Genomic DNA, 25,363 nt, shown 5'->3' with positions numbered 1-25,363 from the left:
AGTTCGTATCTTGGCTGATTTATCAGGAACCAGCAAAGATTCAAAGCGTTAATGGGCATGCTGCATGTACCAAGTTGATCAATCAACTTGGGTACAAACAGCCTGCCGGATTCTCTTGCAATTATCACTAGATCTATCACTGACTTCTCCCGATGGGGATGGCTTCCCTGCCCGCCCCCACTGGGAGAAGACAATTGCTGATTTCCCTATCATCACTGTCTGTGTTGATGGGGGAATCGTGTGAAATTCTTTCCTGTAACTCTTGGTTGCAGGAAAGAAATTTGCACCATGTATGGCCTGCCCAAGCCTAGCCAACCTGACACAGACCCTGCCTCCCCATATACAGGCAGTGGAATAAAGGCAGGTACCAGTCAGGAGATATAGGACCAGTGGTGTAGTTGTTAGCACTCTCACCTAGCAGTAAGAAGGGTCGCTGGTTCAAATCCCAACCACGACTCTACCTGCCTGGAGTTTGCATGTTCTCCCTGTGCCTGCGTGGGTTTCCGCCGGGTACTCCGGTTTCCTCCCACAAACCAAAGACATGCAGGTAGGTAGGTTAATTGGATTCTGTCCAAAATTGGCGCTAGTATATGAATGGGGACCTTGGATTGTGGGCTCCTTCACGGTAGGGACCAATGTGAGTGTGTAATGTACAGGGATAGGGACAATTGTAGACACTCAGATTGAACTGGATGGACTGGATCTTTATTAAACCTTACTAACTATGAAACTATGATGCAAACAATGGTAGCAGCCTTTTCATAAGAAAATCTATTTAAACCTTGGTCTTTATTATTTAAAGCTTGTACCCAATAAGGTTTCCTACCATCACTGTACACACAATTGGAGTAGACCACTGTTATAACAATACACATTTATAATAATTCAAAAAACAAATATTCCTATCCTTGCTCCATTCTTATGGCAGTATCTTGAAAGAGTCTAAGCAGATATGGAGAGGAAACATTTTTACTAATGAAAGGATGTATTCAATATACTGTATATACAGTATGGCAGAAACAAATAATATGTATTAAAAAAAAAAAAAAAAAAAACACGTAACTAGGAGTCACACATCAACTCACATATTAAAGTTGTAATGTCCAGGATAATTTGTATGCAAAACAAACTTCTTGGCCCTGTGGGTATTTGCATCAAAAAGAATATCCTGCAAATATGAGAGACAAGCAAGGATTATTTCTGATTCAAGTTACAGTATAGAGTTTAAACAGGCATACTAATCCCAACCAATAAGCAGACAGGAGAACCAAAACATTGTGTAGCTTTACGCCAGTAAAATCAACAGGCAATTTTTGTACTTAGCCTGAAAAAAGAAAACAAATGCAGCCACCACATCTAATGACTAGTAAGCTGCAGAATTTTATATTCTTCCTCTTAGATTTATTTTTCTTTGAACAGAGTCAACTTTGAACCAGTGTCATCTTCAAGGTGCTGGCTTTATAAAAAATATATGAAATTAAAAGAATTTATTAACATTGTCAGTCTATTGATTATTAATTCTAATCAATTTAATGCTACCTTGGTGAAGAAAATATCAAAAACATATAAAAAAAAAAAAAAATCTGTTAGGATTCCAAACTTGTAAACACTTGTGTATATGAAGTGAAAACAAATTGGCATCAGTATAGTAACGGTATGGCTACTAAAAAGACAACAAACTGAGTCTGAAGGGAAATATACACCAATCTCTTGGTACAACAAACCAAACTCTCAAATTCTTTGCATGTATTTAATGTATTTATTGTTTGCATGTTTACAAAGTTATATAGTTTATAAGGTTGAAAAAACAAAAAACAAAAAAAAAAGGTTCATCCAGTTCATAGTGTGTGCAATTGTTATTCTCTAAGCCCCCGTACACACGGTTGGACATTCCGACAACAAAATCCATCGGATTTTGTCCGAAACTGGTGTTGCATACACACGGTCGGACAAAGTTGTCATAAAATCCGATTGTTCCGAACATGATGACGTTATTTCGTTACAACGGGACTACGTTCAGGCTATAGCTTTGGTCTTGTAATTTGATCTGAGCATGCGTCGCACTTTGGAATGTCCGATCGGAATTCTCTACAAACAATCGGACAAAGTCATATTGGATCATGTTATTGGAAAATTTTATATCCAGCTCTCACTTTGTTGGTCAGACATTCCGATGGAAAAAGTCCGATGTAGCCCACACACGGTCGGATTATCCGACAACACGATTCGATCGGACATTTTCCGTCGGAATGTCCGACCGTGTGTACAAGGGCTAACAGTAAAGAAGTTTTTCCTCAATCTAATGTTAAACCTCCATTCTTCTAACCTCAACTCAAGGCCACCTGTCCTCTTCAGTAACCTTAGAGTAAACCGTTTATCATAGTTACTGGAGTTACCTTTGACATATTTGTACATTGTAATTATATACCTTCTTATGCCCCTCTTCTTCAGAGTGAATAGTTGTAATCTATATCAGTGGTCATCAACCCTGTCCTCAGGGCCCATTAACAGGCCAGGTTTTATGTGTTACCTTGGGGAGATACAGACTAGAATACTGCAATCACTGAGCAGCAAATGAGATCACCTGTGATGTATTTCAGTTATCTTGCAAACCTGGCCTGTTAGTGGGCCCTGAAGACAAGGTTGATGACCACTGATCTATATAAATGATCCTCATGGCTGAGGTTCTCCATCCCTTTTATTAATTTTGTTGCCCATTGCTGAACTCTAATCCAACTACCTTTTTCTTTGACAGAACCTGAACTGTGTATTGAGGATTAGGCTGAACCAGTCTTTCATAAAGGGGTAGAACTATTAGAGATCTTTCACACTGACAAGGCGGCTGCGTTAGCAGCTGTAAAGTGCAGTTTTATGGGCGCTTTACCGTCGCTTTAGAGGAGCTTTTTGGTCGCTAGCGCGTGCGCGGGGGTAATGGTAAAAGCGCCGCTGCCAAGGTGCTTTGCAGGCACTTCAGCGCCACTGCCTATTGATTTTAATAGGCAGGGGTGCTTTAGGAGCGGTGCCCCAAAAAGGCTGTTTGCAGGATTTTTTTTTTTTTAACGTCCTGCAAGCGCAGCGCCCCAGTGTGAAATCACTCAGGCTTTCACACTTGGACTGCAGATGAGGTATTTTTCAGGTGCTTTACAGGCCCTATTTTTAGAGCTAAAGTGGCTGAAAAATTCCTCCAGTGTGAAAGGAGTCTTAAATTAACTCTTAATGCATGACAGTATTGTACTAGCTTTGTTAGATGTGGCTTGGCATTGCATACAATTGCTAAATCTCTGATTTACAAGCACCCCCAGATCCTTTTCCATCACAGATTCTCCTATGTATTTTGCATGATTATGTTTGGCACTAAAGTGGATAACTTTAAATTCTCAATATTGAACCTCACCTGCCATGTAGCTGCCCAACCTCCTAATTTGTCAAGGTCTTCCTGTAACAATGCTATATTTTGTGTTGTTTCCCAACATAATTTGGTATCATCAGAAACACTAAAACTGAGCTCTAAGTGATTGTAAAGTCTTTTTTTTTTTTTTTTTATAAAAATAACAAATATGTTATACTTACCTGCTCTGTTGCAGTGGATTTGCACATGGCAGCCGGGATCCTCCTCTTCTCAGGTCCCTCTTCTGTGCTGCTGGCCCCCCTCCTGTTGGGTGTCCCTACATTGGCTAACTGACTTTGATTGAAAGCAGCAGATGGTCGATGGAGGACACCGCCGGACTGAGATGGGGCAAGTATTAGGGGGGCTGCTGCATACAGAAGGCTTTTTATCTTAACGCATAGTTAGGGGGGCTGCTGCAACACAGAAGGCTGTGAATGCGTTAAAATAAAAAAAAACTTCTGACTTTACAATACCTTTAATTCCATTATCAATTCATTCAATTTATCATTAATACACATACTGAACAGCACTGGCCCCAAGACAGAACCCTGGTTTCAATCAAATCTGCTAATTTCTGCTGAGGCTCCATCAAGCTTTGAATCAAAAGCAGCTGGAATGCCACCCCATTCTAAAAAAAAAAAAAAAAAAAAAAAAAAAAAAAAAAGACAGCCTCTATTTTTATATAGTGATTCTTTCTAACCAGTCTTTTTCCAGCGTTAAAGTGCATGGCAAGGCAACCCCCCAAAACAAAATACTGGACATCTCTACAATACATACAAATTTCCCCAGGTTAATTCTTTTAAAGACCCTGCAGGTACAGAAAAGTACCCGTTGATCTAACAGAAATGCACTCAGCTCATATGTCCTGTTGAGGCAACACAATGTTTTTGGAGACCGATTGGTGTCATCTCTTCCAGTTGTCCTTCACTAAACTACTACAAATGGCTAATTATTCTGTAGTCCAAGATAAGAACTAGGAAGGCTCTTTGAGATAACACAGGAAGTGTGCAGAAGACAGAACTAAGTTTCCATTAAAAAAAAATTTCCACTTATTAAACAGATATAACAAAACACTTCCAAGAGTATATTAAGCCCAGGGCGTTTTGCAGGCACTATAGTGTTAGAAATAGCGCCTGCAATCCGCCCTAAAGAAGCTGCACCATTGTGTGTAACAGCGGTGCGCTGGCAGGACGTCAGAAAAAAGTCCTGCCAGCAGCTTCTTTGGAGCGGTGAAGAAGCGGTGCGTTTACCGCTCCTCCACCGCTGCTCCCCATTGAAATCAATGGGGCAGCGCTGCATTACCGCTGGCAAAACACCGCTATTGCGGCGGTTTTAACCCTTTCGCGGCCGCTAGCGGGGGTGAAAGCGCCCCGCTAGCGGCCGAAAATGCGCCGCAAATCTAAAAATAGCGGCATTTTACCGCCGACACAATGGGCAGTGTGGTGTGAAAGTGGTCTTAAAGTGGAACTTCTCATTTTGGGTGGAGTTTCACTTTAAGTCCTCCTCCCCTGCCACATTTGGCATGTCATTGTTTTGCTGGGGAAAGTGGATACCTAGTTTTGACAGGTACCCACTCCCACTCGGATTGCCTAGATGAGCCAAGAGGAAGTTCTAATCTCTCCCTCCCTGCAGTCGTTGGGGACACATCATAGGTCCCATTCACAAAATGCAGCATTACACACACATGCACAGTAGGACTAGCCCAGGCGATGACAGCGCTGGATCCCTGGACAGGTAAGTGCATTTTTTTTTAAAGTCAGCAGCTACAGTATTTGTACAGTAAAAGTCAGCAGCTAAACATTTTTTTCCAGAATGACCCTCCTCTTTAAAAAAGGGAGCAATTACCGTATATACTCGAGTATAAGCCGAGATTTTCAGCCTCTTTTTTGAGGCTGAAAGTGCCCCCCTCGGCTTATACTCGAGTCATCGCTGTCTGCCCGCTCGATCAGCGTGTCGAGCAGACAGACAGCGGCCATTCTATCATTCAAAAGCCGCGCCTCCGGCTCCGCCTTCGCCTGTGATAGGCGGAACACTGAATTTCCCAGCAGCCTGTGTTCCGCCTATCACGGACATCGTATCATCCTCGTACTACGGACGAGGATGATACGATGTACGTGATAGGCGGAACACAGGCTGCTGGGAAATTCAGTGTTCCGCCTATCACAGGCGAAGGCGGCGGCGCAGCTTTTGAATTTTACAATGGCCGCCGAGGCGCCGACGAAGAGGGCACGGGACGGAGGCAAGGCAAGGCACGGCACGGGACGGGACGGGACGGGACGGGACGGAGGCAAGGCACGGCGGCGAGGCACGGAGGCAAGGAGGCAAGGCACGGGACGGAGGCTCGGGACAAAGGCTCGGGACACAGGTAGGCTGGACACACACACACACACACACACACACACACACACACACACACGGATGGATACACACACACACAGGGATGGATGGATGGATGGAGACACACACACACAGGGATGGATGGATGGATGGATGGAGACACACACACACACAGGGATGGATGGATGGATGGACACACACACACACAGGGATGGATGGACGGACACACAGGGATGGACGGACACACAGGGATGGACGGACACACAGGGATGGACGGACACACACACAGGGATGGACAGGCATGTCTTACCCTCGGCTTATACACGAGTCAATAAGTTTGCCAGTTTTTTTGGGGGTAAATTGGGGGCCTCGGCTTATATTCGGGTCGGCCTATACTCGAGTATATACGGTAAGTGCGGTGTTTTACTTCCACTTTTTCAATTAAGTGTGTTCATTTGTTTAAGAGTATCATATTATATTACTACCAATAAAAATTGCACATAAAACTGGATCTATACTCACCACACCCAGAGTAAAATAGTTATAGAAATAATCATTGCACTTTGCAGGGACTTGCTTGTGGGGGGACGGGGAATGAATCTTCATCTGGTAAGAAAGCAGAAAATTGTTGCTTAATCAGCAATAGAATAATTTATACATTTTCTGTAACAATACACTGGTAGAAATCTGCCACCTATACAAATCTACAGTATAGATTTTTAAAAACCTTTCATATTTATAGATTGTATATGAAAGAAACTGGTGTTAATCAATTAGGCTCCTTGCACATGGGCTTGTCCTGTTGATCCCCGCTGAGCAGGCGGATGACAGGTCCGTCTCCTCTCGCTGTGCATAGTCGGACCTGTCAGAGTCCTGCTCAGATGGGGCGATCGGATAAAATCCGGTCGTCTGTCCATTTTTATCTGATCCGCCAGACGGATGGAAAATAGGGTCATCATCCGCCTGGATTTGGTGGACAGGATCAGAATGGATAGCAGCAGATGTCAGCGGAGATGTCCCTGCTGACATCCGCTGCCTGATGGGGTGAATGGACCATCCAATCAGGTCCGTCTGAAAAACGGACAGGCAGACCCGATCGGAAAGCCCATGTGAAGGGACCCTATTGTTTTTAATGTCAATATCAAAAATAAACATAAAAATAGCTGTGCCTGGAGCTGGGATTTATGTAGTTGCAAAACAGCTATTTATTGCATATTTAGTAACATTTTTTGTTGACTTGTGTATAAATTGGATTTTAGATTCTGTATAGATTATGTTGCATTAAATAAAAATTTGGTATCTTGTTCTATAGTAGCATGTTTAATCAAAGGGCTCAGTTAATATCTTGCCTTTGTAAATAAAGGTACTCTGTGGACTTTCAGGCCTCATGCAAACTGCAGCTCCTAAACGGACGTTTTCTGGGGATTGTGGCATTTTTTGCCTAGGCCACTGAATGCACCTCAATGAAAGCCTGTGTGTCCATGCACACATTAGGCTTTTAGAGGAGTTTAGAAGCAGCAGAGTTTAGAGGCAGTCAAAGCTCCTTCTGAACGCAGAAGAATTGCGTTCAAGAGAGAAGCTTTTGGGTATAAAAATGCTAAACGTGCCCAAACTCGCATTTAGCACTTGAGTATTTATTCATTTCAATGGCCAGAATAAATTGAAACTCCGGCCAATGAAATAAATGGGCAAACGCTGCTAAACTCATCTAAAGTGGTTAGGAAACAAATGCAGCTTAGTTGAGCTAACATTGATTTTCTCCTGGCAGCAGAAACAGCGTTTACAATAAACCAGTGTGTATGAGGCTTCAATTTATAAAATACGGTGTTGCAGGTCCATCTACCTTGTCCTCTGACTTGTAGAAGACTTTATGTGGAGCTCCAAGAATGCTCATCACATCTTGACACGAGTCTCCAAAATACACACACCGCTCAGATACACGCAGCTTAGCATCGGCCATTACTCCTGGACCACAACCTGCCAGTGAAAAAAACATGGTATTATACAGTTGTACATCAGAAAAAAAAAAGTGTATGCCTGACCAAAATTCTTTATTTTAGTTTTGGACAGAGTTGGATGGTTTAAACCCCCTGCTGGTTTTTAGAATGCATGAAGGTAAAAAAACAAAAAACAAAACAAAAAAACCTTCAGCCTTTACAACCACTTCAGTTCTTTGAGAGGGGGATGCCATGTATGCCTAGGCCTTGAAGGAGTTAAAACAAGCTCATTTCTACAGTAGCAGCCAAGTGGAGAAGAAATTAAAAAGTGTAAAAAATTTAAAATAATATCAATACAAATAAAGGCATCCCCCTTGCCCCAGGCACATACATACAAACAAAAATGCATGTGCAGGGTGTGTTCATCTATGTAAGCAATCGTACAATACACATTGTGTAATAATTCTAAAATAAATCCAGGTCCCTCGTTTAGGCTATATCGTGCTTACAACGGATTCCTGTGGCAAGAATCTGCCGATTTTTTGCGGCTGGGATCAGAGGTGTATGTGAACAGCTGCGGCCAGGAAGCCTTTACAAAGCAATGGAAGGTTGACATTAGCCTTGGCTGTATGCATGTATCTGCACATCCAGCAGCTTATGGTTGGGGATGGGAAAAATGTGCCTTATGCCCCTCTTCAACTGTGTGAGCGTAGCATTATTGTTAACTCTAAACTGATGAATTTTAAAGGCATTTTAAGCATGGCCTATTGATAGTTTTGGGAACCATACATTTTCAAAGTGTTGTAGGCAGTTTTAAGGCTTAACATAATTGGTATTTATTTACTCGGTTTATTTTGTACAAAAAAAAAAATATTATGTTTCCGTGCACCTGAATTCACTTTAGTGTATTATTTCCTGAAAATATAGATTGAATTAAAATTTGGGCAAATATTGCAAAAGAAAAATTGCAACTACCATGTTTCATTCTACAGGTCCAAAAGTTTTTGATGGGCATACCCTTTATTGGAGAAAATATAACTGTCTGGAATCTAGTTTATGATATCTTTCCATAATCATCTGTGCATTAAATTAAATGACACTAAACTGAAAGGCCATGCATCATACTTTAATGTGCTGTGCAGCATTACCAATCCAACAGACTTTCCAGCACTGGAGCTTGGGGTAGATATATAAGGCAGTTGTAAGAGAAGAGCACAGGATTCACAGCAACATGACCATGCTTAGTTATGATCCCGTGTCCCCTGCCTACTCATTAGAGAGTATTATTACCATCTAACCTATGCAGTGTTACAGGAGAGTATGCACCACATCAGAATTATTTTTATTCTAATTTAATATGCACATTTCAATAAATATTGCATGCACAGCTCAACATACCTGTACTCTGCAGACGAAGTCTCAGCCCTAGAGGACCAGATGCATCTCGCAGGACATCCACACTTTCCGCATATACATTGCCCATGTAGCAGCCCAAAGGCATTGTTGGAGCTCTACCATGTAAAAATATAGGAAGAAAAAATGACATATCAATTTTTTTACTTAAAGAGTACTTGTCACCAATGATCAGAAACAGATATTTTGTGTGCTGGAACAAAATTTTAGTTGTAGTTATTTTTAGCAAATGATTTACATCAGCATAGCATAAAGCAGAGATATAGCTAGTTGTAATGATTTATGGTTCAAAAGTGTACTTCTGTTGCATATAGATTTGGTTTGGACTTCTCAATGTACTACCAGAATTTTTCTAGCACTGAAACTTTTTGTGTCATTACAGCTATTCCAGCCAGTTGACTTTCTGTGAATGTAATGTACTATGTGAGAGACCTTGAGCAATGTAAACAACGGCAGCTGTACTTGAAGTTGTCTCTTACTTTGTATCTTGGAGGCTATTACCGCTGTAGATATACATGCGTTTCACCATGGCTCCATGTGGTATTTGAAGTGATGCCAACCCATGGGCAAAGTTGGGCTATAAAAAGCAAGAATAAAAATTTGCATCTTCTTTTTTGCATACATATTCATTAATTAAATCCACACAGTGGCAGTAAAAACACATTGCTGTGTATAAATCATATGTGCTAAGCCTTGCTCCTTTCCACTTCTCAAAGTTCCACCCATTGTCAGAAGTGTGGCATAGCTGGCACCAGCAGATGCACCACAATTTTACACATAAGGCAAAAAAAGTTAAGAAATATTCTAGGAAGCAGATATTACAGTTTATAGGTGATCTTTCTCCTCATATTCATAATTAGCTCCTTCTTGGCCTTAGTTGATGACCAGATATTTTTTCTGCATTGACACTTCTCCCAGCTCCTAAGGCAGGCCATAGATCATGTGATTTTCTTTCAATAAAAAAACACTTAATCAACACTGACTGTGTTGATGAGGGAGACCCTTCCCATGGGGAGCTATAGTGTTCTCCTGATGGAAGCAGGGGGGGGGGGGGGGGGGTATTCGGTAGTTGAGCAGGGAGCAAACTCTGCTGGGAGAACATAGTGATCATTGCTAGCAACTACGGCTGCTGGGAATAATCGCAAGTAAAAATCCTACATGCTGGTTGTACCCAAGTCAAATCAATGGATCGACTTGGGTACAATCAGCCTGCCCATGCATGGTTCGACCTTTAGCCGGTACCTGCTGAACCAACTATGGCCGGCTTAAGCCCTCAGTTTCTCTGCGATCCTTGAACAACTCCTAAGCTACCTCTTTTCAACTCACCGACATTCTCTATCATTTTTTACTCAACTACACTTAGGGTTGATTTACTAAAACTGGAGAATGCAAAATCTGGTGCAGCTTTGCATAGAAACCAATCTGCCAGATTTGTTTTTTTTCCGTCAAAGCTTAAAAAGGAGTTCACTCTTTAGGAAAAAATAATAAATGCACCCTTTTGCAGGTAAAAGATTTGCATTTACTTTTTTTTTTTTTTTTGAGCTTGTAAAGCATTGTACCAGCGATCAGTAGATCGCTGGTGCCATGCAGGTCTCCAGCAGATCTGCCAGTGTATCTGCTTCCCCTTGCATCCTGTACAGGCAAGCAGATACAATCTGACAGGAAGAGAGAATGAACTACAACGGAGCTCCACAGCGCCATGGTAGCTCATTGAAAACTACAATCTGACAGCAGCAAAGGCTGTTGGACCTTTTAGTTTTTCGATTCAATGAACACTGTGAATGGATGACGTGGTCAGGCGGGCAGGAGAAGATTCCTTTGCTAGCTGTCAGAACGGGGGATCGGGGGGGAGCAGGGGCCAGTGCATCTGTAACATATTACACCCTGAATATGGGTGTAACACATTACAAAAGGTGAACTTATCCTTTAAATGGACAAGCTGAAGTTAGAAGCTCATTGGCTACCATGCAACGCTGTACTATATTTTGCAATCTCCAGTTTTAGGAAATCAACTACTTAGCTTAACCATTGTTCCTCTTGCAGCGTTTAGTGATCTGATCACACTCCATCCCCTCTAATCCCTGTGCACATTCAGATCCGACTGCCTTCTGTATATTTCCCATTCCATGATCATCTGCACAGTGCTACCACTCATCCACTTTCCTGTCACAATCTACAACCTATCTATATTATCCCCAGTGTGCTAATACTTTGTAAAGTTGATTTACTAAAACTGGAGCGTGCAAATTCAGATGCAATTCTGCATAGTAAGCTTTTTTATTTGTTTTTGTTTTATTGTCAAAGCTTAATTGAACAAACTAAAGTCAGAAACAAATTGGTTTCTATGCACAGCTACACCAGATTTTGTACGCTCCAGTTTTAATCAATCAAACCCTGTATCGCCTAATGTTCCAAGGTTAACTGTCACTGCTCTCTCCCCTCCACCTCTACCATGGACAGCTTCCTCTAAAACCTCTGGTCTAAAATCAGTTGCCATTTTGCCTTTTTTATCTTGCGCACCTGAAGTGCAAGGTCAGCAACCATTTTGTCATTGCCTGTGTCCCTCCCCACGACCAGTTCTAGTGAGATCGTATACTTGGCCAAATACATGTCGAACTAAAATTTTGTCTAATTGGCCAGCAATTCATAGCAGTATATTATGAATCACTTAGAAGCCAAAAGCCATTCAATCAAAATCAGCCTGTTTATGATAGGACACAACTTTTCTAGCACATATTTTATGAATCAGTAAAAAATATCCTTTTTATCAAGCAGAATTTCTTACCTCATACTTAGGTGCTTCCGTCCAGGAATCCAGTTGAAAAGAAAAGGACAGACCTCGAAAATTTAGGTGGAACAGTTGTTCTGCTGAGTTGTATACTGAAATGAACACAAGGCAGCATTAAGATAACTGCTGTATTGAAGTAAGTACATACCAACATTAATAAAGTGGGGTCTTACTGCCTGGATGCGTTGCTCCAAATGACTGATCGATCTGCTCTATAGTGGGAGCTATGGCCTGAGAGTTAAAATGAACTCCACTGTAACAAAAAAAAAAGAGGGCAAATTATTTATCTTGGATAGAGAAAAAAAAAAAAACATAAAAAAAAGGCAGAGAAAGAAAATTAGTTATAGATAAAGAGGTCAGGACGGGAAGCAGATCATTTAAAGAAAGAACCAAGCTCAGATCTATGAAAAATAAAAATGCAGAGCCTACAGAAAATCAACGGAGGAGAAAGAGCAGAGGAGAAAAGAAACAGAAGCTGACAATCAAGGGTAAAGTTTTGGGTGAGCAAAAGAAGAAAAGCATGAATTATAAGAGAAGTTTGGGAATAGCAAAAAAAAAAAAAAATCATACTCATCTATATCATTGCTGCTGTCCACAAACTGCTGATCAGTTCTCCCCACTTTGAGCAGAAAATGGTGACTGCCAGTCACCGGCTCTCTGCTCTGCCCCTGGAGTGCTGGGAGCAGCTGGCTCAGTCTCCCAGTGGCATGCTGAGAGACTGAGCCAGCTGCCAATCCAGGCATCTGAGGGGATCCCGACTGTAAAGTCAGGATCTATCCCAAGCAGCTGAGTGAGGTCAGCCATCAGCAGGCTTTGGCCCACTGTAGGCTGAGAACAGGTCACAGGAGTGCTGAATGAACTGCACCCCTGTGATCCATAAGAGAAGTCTAGCCAATAAAGCTTTGGCTATACTTCTCTTTTAAAATAGGAGCTCAAAGAAAAATCCAGACTGAGCAGTAGAGTAAAGGAAAAAAGAGCTGAGATCAGAGAGAGATGCATATAGAAAGCAGAGACTGTTAAAAATCTTAGAAGGAATAGGGGGCAGCAGAGAAAGAAAAGGAGGAGTTTATAGGAGACTAGAGGGCAGAGAGAAAGGCATAAAAAACAAAGGTTACACAGAAAGAAACAGGGTCAGAGTTAGGGTTGCCACCTGTCCGGGATTCCCCCGGTTTTTACATCCTGTGCCCGGGTTTCTGACTGCCTGTCATTTCTGACACTGCCACCAGGGAACCCTCAAAATTTCCTATAACACCCCCATAAAAGCTTAATCAGAATTTAGGATCCATAATATGCATCAGAATGTCACCTATCTTCATATATATGTAACTGTCTGGATAGAAACAGCCCTAGTTACAGGGGACTTGTTTCTCTCTATGGAGGGATACAGAATCTCCTGGCTGCATTTTCTGATGCTGGCTTCTAGTCCTGGCTACTGGAGACCTGTCAGGACTGCTCACTCTGGCAGACCAATGTATTGGAGAGGAGCTGTGAGTGTGTGTGAGCAGGAAGAGGAAGGAGATGCACGGACAGTGAGTGAGGAAAGAGGGGGACAGAGCGGGGAGGAGAGAAGCTGGCTGCCCATTACCAGGCTACATATATATGTATTCATCTCATAATATGTTGTGGCTGTGTCAAGTGTATTTATACATGTTTATGTGTATCTGAATGCATGTATGTATCTCAGTGTGTAACTGAGCATATGTACAGTATATATCTGAGTGCATGTATCTGAGTGTAATATAATGTGTGTGTATGCATGTATCTTATATATGTGTCTTTACAGTAGTGTGTCTGCATGTATCTATGTATCCGAATATATATTTATTGTGCATGCACTGCATGTAATTGAGCATATGTATATATATATATATATATCTCAGTATCTGTATGCATTTGAGTGTGTACGCATGTTATTAACTGAACATATTTCTATATCAGAGTATGCAATTTACTATATATACACACACACAATATATATGGAATATTGTGCAAATTGTTTTTAGGTTTATGTATATATGGAAAGGATTATTAATTAAGCCTGCTTCAACACTGAGGCACTTTACAGGCGCAACAGCACTAAAAATAGCGCCTGTAAAGAGCCTCTTCTGTCTCTCCAGTGTGAAATCCTGAGTGCTTTCACACTGGTGCGGTGCGCTTGCATGACTGTAAAAAAAAAAAGTCTTGCAAGCAGCATCCTTGCAGCGCTGTAGGAGCAGTGTATACACTGCTCCTAAAGTGCCCCTGCCCAGTGAAATCAATGGGGCAGCGGCACTTTGCGGGCGGTTTTAACCTTTTTTCGGCCGCTAGCTGGGGTCAAAAGCGCACCTCTTAAACAACAGTAAAGCACTGATAAAAATAGCACTGCTTTACTGCCGACAACGCCGGTGTAAAAGCACCCTAAAGGTCCCAAAAAAAGTATCAAAAGTGTTTGATCTGTCCACTGCAATGTCGCAGTCCCAAAAAAAAATAAACAAATAAATAAATAAATAATCACAGATCATTGCCAGTAAAAAAATAAAATAAAATAAAATAATAAAAATGGCAAAAATCTATTCCCTACTTTGTAGGTGCAAAACCAAATCAATATACGCTTATTGCGATTTTTTTACCAAAAATATGTAGAAGAATATACATCGGCCTAAACTGATGAATACATTTGTTTTAAAAAAAATAAAATAAATGTGGGATATTTACTATAGCAAAAAGTAAAAAATATTGTTTTTCTTTCAAAATTGAAGCTCGCAATTGTAAGTTAAAGCGACGCAGTGCCGAATTGCAAAAATTGCTCTGGTCATTAACTGCTTAAGGACCGCCTCACGCTGATATACGTCGGCAGAATGGCGCGGCTAGGCACAATCACGTACCGGTACCGATGATGCCGCCAGCAGCGTGCTCTCGACCCGGTCTTGAGCTCCGTGACCACGGGACCAGCGATCGGGTCACAGAACTGAAGAACGAGGAGAGGTCTGTGTAAACAAACCTCTCTCCATGCTTCCCTGTGTGGCTGTCACTGATCGTCTGTTCCCTTTTATAGGGAAGGACGATCAGTGACGTCACATGCCAGGCCACGCCCCCTACAATACAAAAAAAAAAACCAACACAACGACATACATAACACCTACACTGCCCCCTAGTGGTTAACTCCTTCACTGCCAGTGTCATTTACACAGGAATCAGTGCATTTAAATAGCACTGATTGCTGTATAAATGACAATGGTCCCAAAAATGTGTCAAAAATGTCCGATGTGTCCGCCATAATGTCGCAGTCACAATAAAAATCGCTGATCGCCGCCATTACTAGTAAAAAAAAAAAAAATATATCAATAAAAATGCTATAAAACTATCCTACCCTATTTTGTAAACGCTATAACTTTTGCCCAAACCAATCAATAAATCGCTAATTGCGATTTTTTTTTTACCAAAAATATGTAGAAGAATACGTATTGGCCAGCACAAGTGTTTGCTGTGACGCGCTGTGCATGCCACATTACTGCTCAAGTTTGGGTGCCCAAAAGTACCCCAGGTCTTGTATAGTTCTAGCAACACCCCTGTATTATACCTAGGCCATCTACAATGACCACCAACCCAATGAGGTACACAATACTCCACTCGTGGGCTGATCTAACCTAACATTTAAACAGACTGTTTGCAAAGTATTAGTAGCATTGTGCATCTCACTACCCTCCTGTACACACCCACTCCAAGGTCTTTAACAATCCTATTGTCTATAATGTATACTGTATATAAAAAAAAAAAAAAAAAAAAAATGCTGTGCGCCAGTAAAGCGTTCGGGTTTGGCTTGAAGAAAAGGTGGCAACCTTAGTCAGAGTGAGAAAAAAAATGGAGTGGAAGGAACTGAATACAGTAGAAATTGCGAAGAAAGGGTAGAGGTTAACAAAAAAAAAAAAAAGAGATTCAAAGCTTAGAATAAGCAGAAAAGGAGCTAGATTATAAAAACAAAATAATAGGGTAGAGGGTAAATCTTTGCAATACATATACATTTTCCTATGCTTTATCCCTTTAAATGCTGCCGGTACAGAAAAGTACCTAATGATCCTGCCAGAAATCAAGCATACGCATTACTTCCTGCAACATGCTGACTCTGTTGCACTGAAATCCCAAGCAGTGCTATCAGCCCTCTGTTGGACTACAGAACACCTTATGGAGATGGTGATGTGATGATGACGTGTTCTGTAGTTCACAACACAATTTGGGATTTCAGTAAAGCAGTATTATCTGTTAACTTAGGATCTCACTGGATCTCTGACAGGATCAACAGGCATTGCTTTCTGTACTTGCAGCATAACTGGCAAAACATGGGAAATGTGCAGAGATGTAGTGAGCATGTTTTTGCTTAGATATACAGTGCAAGTAGCAGAGAAAGCGTGGAGATTCCTATCAAAGTCACAGAAATAGCAAAAACTGTATAAGCAACTATACTGAGAAACAAAGAAAGAAGGGAGGTAGGCGTTAATGGAACTGACCAAAAGATGTGCTCAGGTGAGAGACAAAACATGGTGACAGATACACTTACCAATATTTTAATTTTACTTTTGTCAAATCATATACTTCTATCACCTGAATATAAAAATCAAGAGCATTAGAAAAAAAAAAATGGGATGAGCCAAAAACAACCCTAATTTTTCAATTTCTAAAAGCTTCTCACCTTTAGCCTTTGATTAAATGCATCAAACAACAATTTGATCCCGTCCTGAGTAAGGCTAAGTATGAGGTCATGATTCAAAGGACACTGTAAATAAAAAAATAAAAATACATATTCGGAATATAAAAAAGTGTTTTTTTATTTCTTATTTCAAATGCTTGCTATGCTTGGTTAGATTATTATTATTGCTTTTTTTTATTTCAATGTACAGTACTTTAATAAAGTATACAAATAATATGAGGCCAAACCTAAACACTTTCAATACGTATGCAGACATGCCCTTGCACTATATAGTTGAAGGGATATCTAAAAGGAAATGGACTAAGAAAACTGCATACTGTATGGTCAGCTTATGCCAGAGCCTAGAAGTGTCTTTGAGAAACTCTGCATCACGGTTCTGTAATCTACAACAGAAAAACATACAGATCTTACAAATCAATTCAAGTGTAACTAAAAAAAAAATAAAAAAATAAAAAAAATCCCCATTTTGGATAGAGTGGGGGGGGGGGGGGGGGGTTCCTAACCTCCATGTGTGTCCCATTGGGGAGATTTCCCATCACTTCCTGTCTTATACACAAAACAGGAAGTCAGAAGAAATCCCTCCAAAGTGAGGGAATCCCAGTGTGTCACCAGTGGAAGTTTTCCCCACGATTCGTGTTCTGAGGTCAACCCATAATTTGTGATTTTCTTTTACTTTCACTTTTGATTATAAACAGTAAAAAATAACAATTAGAAAGGGAGCATCTCCCTAACAGGGGCACAGACAGCAATAACAACTAACAGGTGTTCTAATCCCTCTCCACTCTATGCAAAGCTAAAAAAAGTTTTGCCTTTAGTTACACTTTGACACTGCAAGGCCATGATTGGACCCAAGTCAAAAAGAGCAAAAGCCATGTTCTGGTTTCAGGTTCTTTTTTTCTCCTGTGCATCTGCTATTCCAATAAATCATGTTGGGAGACAATTGCATAACAGCAGAATCACACACTCTTGGTCCAACTGCAATCTTCTGTTTAGCATCGGTTTTAATTTTTCAGCCAAGCTGTTTAGATACACTTGAGGGTGATTTACTAAAACTGAAGCATGTAAAATCTGGTGCAGCTGTGCAGAGAAACCAATCAGCTTCCAGGTTTTATTGCCAAAGCTTCATTAAACAAACTTTGGCCCCTTTCACACGGAGCAGATCAGTGATGATCAGCCCCATAAACATCTGCTTGCTCAGCGGGGATCGCTCCATTGATCCCTGCTGAGCCTGCGGATGACAGGGCGGTCCCTGCACACTGTGAAGCAGATCTCCGATTCCCCCCATAGGGGAGAGCGGATGAATATGGACCGTCTGTCCCTGTTTATCCGATTCGCTCTGCAGATGGATAGAAAAAAATAGGATTTTCCTCCGTCTGCGGAATCGGACCATAGCAGAGACAGATGATGATATCGGGTGTCAGCGGATGGGAGCAACACAGGAAAGGCTTGCTTCAAAAAAAAACTGCAGGGAACTAGAAGCTGGAGCCCCCCTGTACCCTGCAGCTTTCCTGAAAATTGGGGCAATTCTGTGCTGCTAATAGAAAAATAGGACATAGCAAGTGTAGTCAGAGGAAAGGCAAGATCACCGATCTACAGTGCATCCGGAAAGTATCACAGTGCTTCCCTTCCACATTTTGTTGTGTTACAGCCTTATTCCAAAATTTATTAAATTCATTATTTTTCTCAAAATTCTACAGACAATACCCCATAATGACATGAAAGAAGTTTGTTTGAAATCTTTACATCCTTGAGATGTTTCTACAACTTGATTGGAGTCCATCTGTGGTAAATCCAGTTGACTGGACATGATTTGGAAAGGCACACAGCTCTCTATATAAGGTCCCACAGTTAACACTGCAGGTCAGACCACAAACCAATTCAAGAAAGTCCAAGCAATTGTCTGTAGACCTCAGAGACAGGATTGTATCGAGGTACAGATCTGGGGAAGGGTACAGAAAAATGTCTGCAGCATTGAAGTTCCCAATGAGCACAATGCCCTCTATGGAAGAAGTCTGGGCAATTGGGGGGGGTTTATTGATGCAGAATAAGTAGTTTAAGTAAAGACTCACCTGTTCGCTATAGAGGATCTGCACATTTCTGATCATTCTGCAATGTTTCTGGAGGATAGACACAGCCTGAGCCAGGGGCATTCCTGAAACAGACAATCGACAGTATATCTTATGACAGTAAAGTGGTTTAATGGTTAGTGCTCCAGCTTCTTCTAGTGCAGAATCTTCCCTAAGGCCTCTCTGGAGTCCTGGGGAGACAGGGATGCCAGGATCTTTACTGCTGTAAGTGATACCACCTTTGTGGCATAGGAACTGGGCTGGGCACCTCCTGGAGCTGTGACTCAGAATCCTACCCTACGAGACATACTTCTGTATTCGAAAATGTATTAGTTTTGAAAAAAAGCAGTCAGTCTGTTTCCTACCAAACAAAATCAACCTAATGCTGAAAGTAGAAGTGCAGCAAACACATTACTAAGGCTGGCCATACATGGTCGAGTTAAGAAAGAATTTCTTTTGAAAAATCTGAAAATGTGTATTTTGTGATCCGATGGTGCCATTATGGATTACGAAATTCGACCACCCAAGCCTTCACTTTCTCACCTGATGTTGTTACAGAAAATAATTTTTCGTGGCTGGGCATCTTCTTTTCTTTCCGGGAATTTTCTTTTCTTGCACATGCGCATTTCTTTTTCGATTACATTCCTCCCACGACTCTCCCATCATTGATTAAAAATCGTTTGTTTTTCAAATAATTTCCAACATTTCCGATTAGTCCAATTCAAGGGTCACACAAAAATTGGCTGTTGCTGCAGCCCACTAATGGTGTGAAATATGAACAAAAATTCTTAGATAAGATTTTCGAAAGAAAATTCTTTTGAAAAATCGACCCATGTATACGCTAAACCTACTCGCAGCCACATTCTAAAATGAATCTAGCCATGTAAAGAAGAAATCACTATACATAACTTTTCTGCAGCCGCTCTGGTCCGGTCCCACCCTGAGCTGTCAGCAACGGCTTCACTGTGTAGGCATGTGCAGGAGGCGCAGCCGAAAAATGGGAAGCCCCGTAGTACAGGGCTTGACAAATTTGCTTTGAATCTAGGAGCCAGATAAAGTTAGGAGCCTTTTTTTTTAACCTTTTGCCCACTGGTTACTTTCACCCCCTTCCTAACCCAGGCCAATTTTCAGCTTTCAGTGCTGTCACACTTTGAATGACAATGGCGCGATCATGAAACACTGTAGCCATATGAAGTTTTTATCATTTTTTTGAGACAAAGTTTTCTTCTGGTGGTATTTATTCACCAATTAGGTTTTTGTTTTTTTGCTAAATCACTAATGTGCGGTGATGAGGCTGCACTGATGGGCACTGCTAGGCTGCACTGATAAAGGCAGCATTGATGGGCACCAATAGGCGGCATTGATGAAGCTGCACTAATGGGTCACTGATATGCACAGATAAGGCAGCATTGATGGGCACTGACAAGTGGCCACACTGGTTATCCAGGGAGTATCGGGCTCTCGGGCTGCCCAGACCCGACTCAGAGCAGCAGTCAGAGCCTGTCCAGAGGGAACTGGAGCCGAAAGCAAGGTGATCCCCTGTGAGGCGGTGTCCGGCTATTGCTGAGCCCATTCAGAGCTGCCTGTTCCTGTTCCGGGGAGTCTCCCTGGACAGTGCGATGTAGACCCGCACCCAGCGAGAGGGAAGAGAGCCACATAAGGGACCCTTCTTGCCCTAGGGGGCTCTGCTCCACCCCTGTCAGCTCCATTCCCCCCCTGTCCCTGATCTGCCCTTCACAGTCCTACCCCTCTCCTCCTTTAATCTGCCCTCACAGCACTGTCCCTTCCCACCCCCCAGCATCAGAAAACACAGGGGACACCTGCCTGCCGGCCGCCCAGCTCCGCCCCCCCCCCATGCTAGCCACTGGGGGCTGACAACAGCCCAGGTGCCAGGCCACATTTTCTACTCACCGTTAAGAATGGGATTTGTTCAGCCCTGCCATAGTATGTGAATGGGTGACGTCACTTTCCGGGCATTTCACAGCCGTTGTAGGCTGGCTCCTGCACACAGCATCTGCTGCTGGAGACCAGATCAGCTTCAGAAAAGGAATGTATAGCAGTTTCTTCTTTACATGGCTAGATAGATTAGTTTTAGAATTTGGCTGTGAGTAGGTTTAACGTTAGTTATGTTTTGGGTGAACTCTCACTTGAATTATTGCCCCAAATACCCCAAAACTGAGCTCATCCTTCTAGATACTACCATAAGTAAAATAAAACAAACAATAGAAACATTCTACTGCCAGAAAGCTGTCCAGAATATGTCCAACTTATCTCAACTGGGATCCAAAATATGCTAAACTGCATTTGTTTTAGTGGAGCAGACAATGAACAAGATATTGTATCTTAAAAAGGAGAGTTTTTGTTAAAGTGGTTGTAAACCTCAGACCTGAAAAATGAACAAAGCCTATCCCTATAGTGTGTACTTGTCATAATCCAGAGTACTACATGTCGTTTCCAGCTGATGCTTCTTCCCTCTGCTATCTGCATGAATGACTTCTAACAAGTTTTGCTGACACCAAGAGAAAAAATGGTGACATGGGATGGATCTCCAGCACACCTGTGCCTGTGATTGACAACCTCAGCTTTGCTCCTATGAGCTGTGTGAAGAGGGGGGGGGGGGGGTGACCCTTACCTCCAAACAGCTCTCAGAGCTCTCCTAAGGGCCCTTTCACATGTGCGTATCTGTTTTCAGACATCCGCTTGCTCAGCAGGGCTCAATCCGTTGATCCCCGCTGGGCCAGCGGATGACAAGTCTGTCACTGCACACTGTGCAGGGACAGACCTGTCAGATCTCCGCTCTCCTCTATGGGGGGGGGGGGGGGGGGGAGGGGGGAAATCGGATGAAAACGGACTGCCTGTCTATTTTCATCCGATCTGCGGATGGAAAATAGGACATCCATCCGTCTGGATTCAGAGGAACGGATCAGATCGGATGTCAGCGGACATGTCACCGCTGACATCCGTCGCTAGAGATGTATGGAGGGATCGTTCAGGTCCACCTGAAAAAACTGACAGGCGGATCTGAACGGTCCACGTGTGTGAAAGGGCCCTAACTGAGCTCTGCAGAGTGTCATTTCAGTTGTCAGCCCCCTGTTTTCTGACAGCTCAGACAAGCTTTATCAATCTGGAGTCTTCTCTTCTCTTCTCTAAATCCATAGGTACAACTTATGTAGGAAGATTTGTTTTATCCCTGTGTATCGCCTGAGGCCAGTCACTTCACTGGGTATATGGAAGCACCCTGTCACAATGAATAACCAAATACAAAGAGTTGAATTTTAAAAGGAAGTATAATATACAAAGAGAGGAGGATCGGGGAATACAAACCGTAACCGATATGAACAAATTACCATATTGTGGTTTTGAATGCTTTGAGCGGTTTCTTTCAGAAACCAACTGCACTAAACAGTTTCAACCAATAAGCTACTATATATTGGGGAAAAAAATGAACACCTGTTGTAGCCTTGTCCACTATTCTTCCCAACAAAAAAAAAACAAACATTTTTTGGATGACATTGTACAAAGTGGCGGCTGCTGAGATGACTCCTCCCAGGGTGTCACTAGTTTCACAATGTCCAAATAAAGAAAACCAGAGGCCAAATTCCTGAAATCAGGTGACACTACGAGTAAAGTGCCAAAAAAACAAGCTGAGAAAGAAACAAATGTATGCAGTTTTTCACACAAAAATGCATAGGTTACATCAGACTGGTTATTGTGCAACACAAAAAAAAAAAAAAAAAAAAATAGAGTGAGCGAAATGAAGGGCTGTAAACAATCAGGCCTAATCTTTCTAATCTTTCAATCTAAATGGCACTAGAATATGACTGGCTGCAATGAATAGAACTCTGGTCCGGTTTGCTCTGTCTCTGTTACAGCTTAACTACAAACGATTTAAATTATTTTTTATCCACCTTTTCAGAAAAAATAAAATAAAAAAAAAAGGTGAACTCCGCACATCATCCCGTTGCTCACTGTACTTACCCCTGTGGGTGATGAGCTGTGGGTGCCCACATAGCTGGTGCAGCATTGCAGGGATTTTAAATCCTCGCGCCTCTCCTCCCCACCTTTCTGCATGGCTTCTGGGAAATGCTCAAAGGCAGAATCGCTCAGATCCATCCCAGAAGCCCTGCAGAAAGAAGGTGGAAGAAGAGTGTCGAATTAAATTCCCCAGAGCACTGCATCAGCTGTGTGGGCACCCACAGCTCATCACCCATGGCGGTAAGTACAGAGGGGATCGGGGGGGGGGGGGTCTATGGGGTTACTTCCACATTTTTTTCGAAAAGGTGAACTAACCCTTTATTGGAACTTTTAGGCTGGGTTCACACTACAGATGGATGCGGCTGACAGCAGGGGTCCGGAGCGTTCCTTTTCTCTGTATCAGGGACGATTCAGGCCCAAATTTTTGCCTGAATTTGGACCTGAAACAGAGCCAAAGATACCCAGGACTCCTGTGCAATTCACTCTGCAGCCTCTATGAAGATGTGTGAATCAGCTCCATTGAGAGCCGGTCAGTCTCCTGTCATGCGAATTGGATGCGGGGAAAAAAACGCAATATTGTGAACCCAGCCTAAAAGCTAGATTTTGGACACATGAAAAAGCATCCTGCTGTAAAGTTCTTTTCTCTTCCATGATCCAACCAAACTCCGGCCTAATGTTCTGCAATAGCTCAAACAGAAGTTGATTTATCGAAGCGTGTATGGAAACTATAATACCTTATGCATGTAATTCAATACTACCATGATGAAAGGGTTTACACACCACTACTTCGGGCCAACTTTTTAATGTAATGAATGAAGTTCTGATGAAATTCAAACTTGCTTATGTGGGAATCCGAAGGCTACAAAAATGTCTCAAACTTTGGCACCCCTTGCTAGACATAAAAGAGCAGTATAGAGGATTGGAGGAGAAAGGGGATGTAAGCCATATGTATAGATAGATGTGCGAGTGTGTGATCCTGTGTCTTTTTTTGGTAGCTGTACAACGGGTGCCATACTCCTGTTTTTTAAATGAGAAAAAAATAAAAAAATAAAACCATACTTTTTTTTATTTTCCAGGTAATTGCAACCTTTTAGTTTACTGTGTCCTTTGACCTGTCCATTTTTTTCCTAATTTTCTTTGTTACACATTTTGTCATGTTACAACTAAAAATGTAAATGTATTTTATTGGGATTTTATGTGATAGACCAACACAAAGTGGTATATAATTGTGAAGTAGAAGGAAAATAAATGGTTTTCAACATATGTTACAAATAAATATGTGAAATGTGTGGCGTGCATTTGTACGCAGCCCTCGAGTCGATACTTTGTAGAACCACCTTTTGCCAGCTGCAAGTCTTTTTTGGGGAGGTCTCTACCAGCTTTGCACATCTACAGTGACATTTTGGCCCATTCTTCTTTGCAAAATAGCTCAAGCTCTGTCACATTGGATGGAGAGCGTCTGTGAACAGCAATTTTCATGTCTTGCCACAGATTCTCAATTGGATTTAGGTCTGGGCTTTGACTGGGCCTTTCTAACACATTAATATGCTTTGATCTAAACCATTCCATTGTAGCTCTGGCTGTATGTTTAGGGTCATTGTCCTGCTGGAAGGTGAACCTCAGCCCCAGTCTCAAGTCTTTTGCAGACTCCAACAAGTTTTCTTCTAAAGCCCCGTACACACGAGCGGACTTTTCAACATCCAAAGTCCGATGGACTGATTCCGTCAGACTATTCGATCGTGTGTGGGCTGCAACGGACTTTTGACTCGCCAAAGTCTGAAGGACTTTAGAATATGGAACATGCTTCAAATTTTTCCGAAGGAACTCCGCCGGACCCGGTCCCTTCGAAAAATTCGCTCGTGTGTATGCTATTCCGACGGACTAAAACCGACGCTAGGGCAGCTATTGGCTACTGGCTATGAACTTCCTTATTCGAATCCAGTCGTACGTCATCACGTTCAAATCCGTCGGAGTTTAGTGTGATTGTGTGTGGCCAAGTCCGCTCAGCCGAAAAGTCCGTCAGAACTCTGTCGGAACTCCGACAGAACTCCAGCAGAACTCCGGCAGAACTCCTTCGGAAGTCTGTCGGACATAAGTCCTCTTGTGTGTACGGGGCTTAAGATTGCCCTGTATTTGGCTCCATCCATCTTCACATCAACTCTGACCACCTTCCCTGTCCTTGCTGAAGAAAACCATCCCCACAACATGATGCGGCCACCATTATGTGTCATGTTCAGGGTGATATGCAGTGTTAGTTTTCTGCCACACATAGCGTTTTGCTTTTAGGCCAAAAGGTTCAATTTTGGTCTCATCTAACCAGAGCACCTTCTTCCATGCTTGCTGCCCCCCCCCCCCCCCCACATGGTTTCTTGCAAACTTCAAGTGAGACTTCTTAGGGCTTTCTACTTGCCACTCTTCCATAAAGGCCAGATTTGTGGAGTGCAGGACTAAGCCCTTGTACACACGGTCGGAGAATCTGTCGGAATGTGTCCTATCGGACCGCGTCGTCGGATAATCCGACTGTGTGTGGTATGCATCGGACTGATTCCGTCGGAATATCCGTCGGACCCAATTTTCCTACATGTTGGAAATATTTCCCGACCAACTGGGCTGATCAGGCATACTCCGATCATGTGTAGAGCATTTTGATCGGACCAAGTGCCACGCATGCTCAGATCAAATTCCTACACCAAAGCTATTGGCTACTAGCCTGAATGTAGTCCCATCGTAACAAAATTACGTCATCACATTCTGAAAGATCTGATTTTTCGACAA

General features: G+C 42.3%; 1 protein-coding gene across 2 annotated transcripts in view; it reads right to left on the bottom strand.

The window, feature by feature from the left end:
- PHAF1 (phagophore assembly factor 1) overlaps nucleotides 1-25,363 on the bottom strand; it is a 57,600-nt gene that overhangs the window by 12,962 nt on the left and 19,275 nt on the right. For both annotated transcript variants that reach the window (XM_077455152.1, XM_077455144.1), the window contains exons 3-12: nucleotides 18,617-18,699; nucleotides 16,530-16,613; nucleotides 16,398-16,441; nucleotides 12,037-12,116; nucleotides 11,861-11,955; nucleotides 9,555-9,652; nucleotides 9,061-9,173; nucleotides 7,569-7,702; nucleotides 6,248-6,331; nucleotides 1,086-1,168 (exon numbers count right to left, since the gene is read on the bottom strand). In XM_077455152.1, coding sequence (XP_077311278.1) covers nucleotides 1,086-1,168; nucleotides 6,248-6,331; nucleotides 7,569-7,702; nucleotides 9,061-9,173; nucleotides 9,555-9,652; nucleotides 11,861-11,955; nucleotides 12,037-12,116; nucleotides 16,398-16,441; nucleotides 16,530-16,613; nucleotides 18,617-18,699 — 898 coding nt within the window. The remainder of the gene's footprint in view (nucleotides 1-1,085; nucleotides 1,169-6,247; nucleotides 6,332-7,568; nucleotides 7,703-9,060; nucleotides 9,174-9,554; nucleotides 9,653-11,860; nucleotides 11,956-12,036; nucleotides 12,117-16,397; nucleotides 16,442-16,529; nucleotides 16,614-18,616; nucleotides 18,700-25,363) is intronic.

The sequence above is a fragment of the Lithobates pipiens genome, unplaced genomic scaffold (assembly GCF_037356315.1).
Source record: "Lithobates pipiens isolate NorthernLeopardFrog02 unplaced genomic scaffold, aLitPip1_a1.2 Scaffold_10, whole genome shotgun sequence".
NCBI classification, from domain to species: Eukaryota; Metazoa; Chordata; class Amphibia; order Anura; family Ranidae; genus Lithobates; species Lithobates pipiens.
The sequence above is the reverse complement of the archived record's forward strand: the minus strand, read 5'-3'. Positions and strand labels throughout refer to the sequence as shown.